General features: G+C 37.6%; 1 protein-coding gene across 1 annotated transcript in view; it reads right to left on the bottom strand.

Moving 5' to 3' along the window:
• Window positions 1-412: 412 nt before the first annotated feature.
• The window catches only part of FAM169B (Protein), a gene marked incomplete at its 3' end in the record, with an annotated part of 22910 nt that continues 18111 nt past the window's right edge, over window positions 413-5211 (bottom strand). Inside the window, exons 7-8 of the mRNA XM_010166865.1 lie at window positions 2906-3088; window positions 413-541 (exon numbers count right to left, since the gene is read on the bottom strand). Coding sequence (XP_010165167.1) covers window positions 413-541; window positions 2906-3088 — 312 coding nt within the window. The remainder of the gene's footprint in view (window positions 542-2905; window positions 3089-5211) is intronic.

The following is a 5211-nucleotide window of genomic DNA, read 5'->3' on the forward strand; positions in this document are numbered from 1 at the left end:
AAATTGAAGGTAAATAAACACATTAGCCATACAAATTTCTTCTTTGTAATAATTTCAGAGAAACAAACCTCTCTCTGTAACCCAGACATTGTGTTGTACAACAGGAATTTTTTGGGATAACTTCTACCCTGCTGTAAGTGCACTGCAATGGGAGTTACAGCCACTTTATGCCAAGACTGTTCTTTGTTCAGTATCTCTCAGATGTGCTGTACTTCAATTTCATTACCTCATAATTTCTAAGAATTGTCCTGTTTACTGAGAAAAGACCAGTGAACTGGACTGCACACTCAATGGTTTCTCCATGTGCAAACAACAGAGGAACCACCTATCTATTATCATTACCCAATCCTTGATTTTATTTCTTATCTTTACATAATTAATGGCCAAGTTCACACTGTTTACTTTAACTCACTTCCTGCAGAGGATGACTCTATCTGAATTTTTAACCAGATATTCACTCGCTGGCTCCAATCTCCTGGTGCTTCCACCTCCCACAGTCGCTTCTGCTCCTCGGGATAAATCTGCAAGAATTTCTGGCAAACTGAACAGGAGAAAGCAAGGGGTAAAAGCATGAATGAGTGAAAAGTACAGTGGAAGAGGGAGTGTCTTCTATCCCACAAATTCTTTCAGACCTACTTTCATTAGTTCCTTTGGAAATCTTTTCTTCTCTCTTCTCATCTTCCTTTTTCTCCTTTTAGCTAAGGCTTTTAGGAAAAGTGTATATGGAATGACCTAAACAGGCACCGAGTGAATCCTGTCCATCTGCTTCAATCTAAATTGCTTCCTTGTGGGTGCAGAAATACAGGACTTGAAATGCCTTACTGAGCCACCTTCTTCTGGCACTGCATCACAGAACTCTCTCCAGACACTTAGTAGGTTTTAGACTAACAGCAGTACAGGTTTTTTCACCCTCACTGCTCTGCAATGAAAGGTGTTTCAGCATCTTCCAGCTTTAACCATTAAGAATGCTACTCAAATTTCTATTTATAAACAAAAGGTTTGCATGGGTTTGTTCTTGGGCTAATACCATCCTCCATTTTATCACTGCTACCCTGTACTCCGTTGCTGGGGTTCATTTACTTATTTGGGTGTGAAAAACAGGAAATAGGAAGATCTAACAGAGCAGTAACAGGGGTACCTGTGTCAAATGAATGATCACCTGGAGAAACCATATTGCCACAGACTCCTGTTGCTGTCAGGACATACTGAATATTAATATAATTCGGATATTAATTCTGTCTTATTTAGAGGTTTCCTTGGGTTGCCTGCAGAGCTAAGAGGAGGTAGATGTTGCAGGACAAACAGTTAAAAAAATTTAAAAGGGATTTTTTAACTTTTCTTAATCATCATTATATCAGCTCCAACCACAGTACTAAGACAGTAACTTGTAAACAACAAAAGTATTTGCAGGCTCTCCTCTGTCCATTCTGATTCATCATACTACAGAAAGAATCTAGATGGGTCATTTAACACCAATATTCAGTTGAGTTTGACATTGGGATGTTGAAACAAAAACCCTAATTCTGGTATGTAAACATTTGCCTCACACTAATGAGCAGATCACTGTCATTAATTTTATCCAAGGATATCCAAAGTAAATTAATTATTTCAATAAAAGCTACTGAAAGTAACGTATATACCAAAGTAGAGATATATGCTAAATGGCTTTTTATTTCCTCTTAGGCCTCTATGGCACATTAAATAGCATGCTAGTGAAAACTGTGCACATTTAGGATAGAGGTTTAGAGTAAAAGGTTGCATTCTTTTGTCAAAGTATGAGACTGTGGTTCCAATTAAATTTTAAAATGGCAGTGACTTCAATATACTCAAAATTTAACTTACAGTATTAGTATTTTTATAAAAGTAGGACCTAGAAAACCTAATTAGAACATGGTACAAGTCAAATTTATTCACTATTAGCTCTAATCTTAGCTGAGATGAAAGCACAGTCTTGGAATATATTGCTAGTGTTAACACAAAAACAAGGCAGCTTTCTGATCCATAGTGTCTAAATCATTGATGTTTATGTCTAAGCAACAGGAAAAATCAATATTTCTAGGAGAAGAGAAAGAATGTTGTCAATACTATTTCTTCTTGAATTTAGAAGCAGCAGTACCTTAGAAACTCCTGGGGTACATTTGTATATGTTTAATGGTACATACTGATCAAGAGCAAGAACAGATACAGTTAAAATTTTGTTGACACTTCTTAGGAAATGTCTGTGAACTCATAAGTCAATAGAAACATCTGATGGTAAAGACTGTATACCATACAGAGAGAAACTTTAGGAAAAAAAGCTTTTCTAAAGAAAACAATTTTACAAATAATGTAAGCACTTGTATTTTCTGTAAATTTTACTAGCAAAGCCAGAACTTCAACCTGAACACAGAGAAGATATACAACTCCTTCATGATCTTTTAAAAGTGTTCAAAGACAGTCAACATGAAACAAGTACTGATGTGACTGGATGAATGAGCAGAGCCCAGGTATATGGCTTATTAAATCTAATTTCTTATAAATGCAGAATCTACAAGAGCACTACGTGCATAGGGTAGGCTTGACAACATCTTATGATTCTTTTCCCTCTGGTATCACATAACTGGGTAAGTCACTGTCTAGGGCAATGACACAGTTCTATTTCTAAGAGGGAGTGAGATAAGAATGCAAAATGTCAAACAGGCAGTATGAGTTTTATGCTTCTCCTTGTTTTACATAAATACTGGCCTACCTCTCTACAGGAAATTCCAGATGTTTCAAGAAAAGTAACCAGTTGCATGCTAACGACAGTTCAGTTTTGACAAGTGCACTGAACTCTTATACAGTTAAGAAAATCCCACCAAGAGAGTATTGAAATTTATACATTATACATGACCCTTACCTAACACTTCCACATCAAAAGATTTACCTTGATACATCACAGCAGAAATAGGGCAGCTGATCCCCAAGGCATCCTCATCCATGAAAGACTGACAGAAATCATGCAGCATTTTCATCCCCAGGCCATCTCTTCTGTACTTTCTCCGGACAAATATAGTATCCAAAACCGGCAGCAAGTAACATTGACTGGTTGTACCATCACATAGGCTCCCTGAAAGCAGACAGTAACAAATGCATGACTTTGAAAACAAAATTGGTATTGCTGCACTAACTAATCACTGTGTGATTCTAGCCACAAATAATGCCCTGATACCTTTCCACAGGATGATCCCAGGTGAAGGGTATTTGCATAGACAGTAAAACACTTTCCAGGAGGCAGATTTGTACAAGTAAACTGAGAGGACCTGCTTGACTTGTGGGTTGACAGGTCTCACCATAGTATTTTCCAGACTCTGATTCTTCATAACCAGACCATTTAAGTACATAGACATCGTACACAGGGAAGTTCACTGAAAAGATATAACCTTAATATTCATTGTAAACAACTTAGGGTCCTATTGCAGGACATATACTAACAATTCACTGTGTAACTTCCATTCAGTGCAGAATACCATAGAAACAGAACCTCAAACTAGTTGACAGCATAAGCATTCAACCCTGAAATGAATGACCAACACCAGTTCACCAACTACCTACATACAGGATAAGGTAACCATAGAAACATCTGGCTGAATTATTTTAATTTTTAGAAAATATTTATAAAAAAAATATGCTGCTTCTATCTTTGTACATGGCAGTTTAAATAGAAATGGATATCTAGGCCTTTATAACAGAAAAATACTACATTTCCTTACTTTGTTGCTTAAATCTCAGAAAGACCTTCTTAGTTTTCTCTCTTACCACTCACTAGTGTACCACTCAGTCTAGTTTTCAGTGTCTTGAGACATAAAACTTTCAGCACTTCACTAAGACCTATTTCATAGTTTCACAATCTGCTACTCAATGGCTGTTCCTAAATTCCAGTATAAGACTTTTACTCCATAAATCCATTTTTTCTTTATCACATCGACAATACCTATCTTAAACTGAGGCCTACTTCTCTTCCTTGAGTTGCTGTTGAGTACTTTTTGTGTATAGTTGCTGGGCCTGACTTTGATTACCGTCTTTTCTAGGATGCCAATTCATACGTTACTATATTTAATTCCACACCTGATTTGTCAAGGCTGTAGCTCTCCATTTAGCAAGAATCCATGTCAAACACACTCAGCCATACAACAAGAATATATAGCTACATAACCAACACATTCACATCCAGGCTTGGTCCAACCCCTGCTTAATCAAAGTACACGCTTAACTTCAAACACATGTTCAAGCACATTGTTGGAAAAGGATGGTTTGTGGTGGTGTTTATAACCTTCCAATATTTGTAACACATGATGGGTAGTTACTCTTTTTTCATGTGCCAAAAAATTGAGCATATCCCTAGTCCCATTGTTAGCTGCCAGCCCAACAGAGATGTTGAATTCCAGCAGTGTTGCACCATACATCCTAAGAAAGGGACAAACTTTTCCTCATGAAGTCAATAGCTTTAAGAATTCCTGCATGTTGCAAGTGCACTTATAAGTTTATTATCTCATATAGTCTGTCTCCTATAAATCCTGATGAGGCTGTTGTGCAGCAACCCCAGGAGCTGAGTGATTTATGTCTGTCCTCCTAATTGTGTGTTGAGAAGATTACAAAAACTTGTAATGTCTAAAGGCACTGTAAATAAAGAAACCATGAAGCCATTTTTCACCTTGTCCCTGGGAAACATATTAGAAGAGTCACAGAAGAGTCATAGCCCACAGCCATTTCAAATAAAATAAACAAACCAACCAACCTTTGGAACAAAGGCCACTTTGACTCTAGTTCCCATCCAAAAGCAAAGAGGTTACCGTAAGCTAATGGTGGCCCAGAGGTGACCACTAAGCTCTCACACATTTGGTTCAGAGATTTGTTTCATTGTTGAAATGTACAAACAGACTGTTTTGAGGTGAGGGAGGAGACAGGGAAAATAAGGGCATTGGCGATGGAGATGGAAGTATTCATAGTCTGCCCTTTGAAAGCCTTTGATCTGTTTGGTTAGGTCACAAGTGCCAAATGACCAACTTATGAGCCAGCAAAATGGTAAACAGATATTACAAGGGCAGGAAAGCAGACAGCCATTAGCATTCCCAAACAGCCACAAACCAGAAAGAAAAAAACAAAACAAAAACAAAAAAACCCCAACCCAGACCCCACATCCAACAGACCCAAACAAAACAAGGTTGTGCATACTGACTATTTCCCTGCTGA

The sequence above is a fragment of the Antrostomus carolinensis genome, unplaced genomic scaffold (genome assembly GCF_000700745.2).
Source record: "Antrostomus carolinensis isolate BGI_N321 unplaced genomic scaffold, ASM70074v2 scaffold29924, whole genome shotgun sequence".
NCBI classification, from domain to species: Eukaryota; Metazoa; Chordata; class Aves; order Caprimulgiformes; family Caprimulgidae; genus Antrostomus; species Antrostomus carolinensis.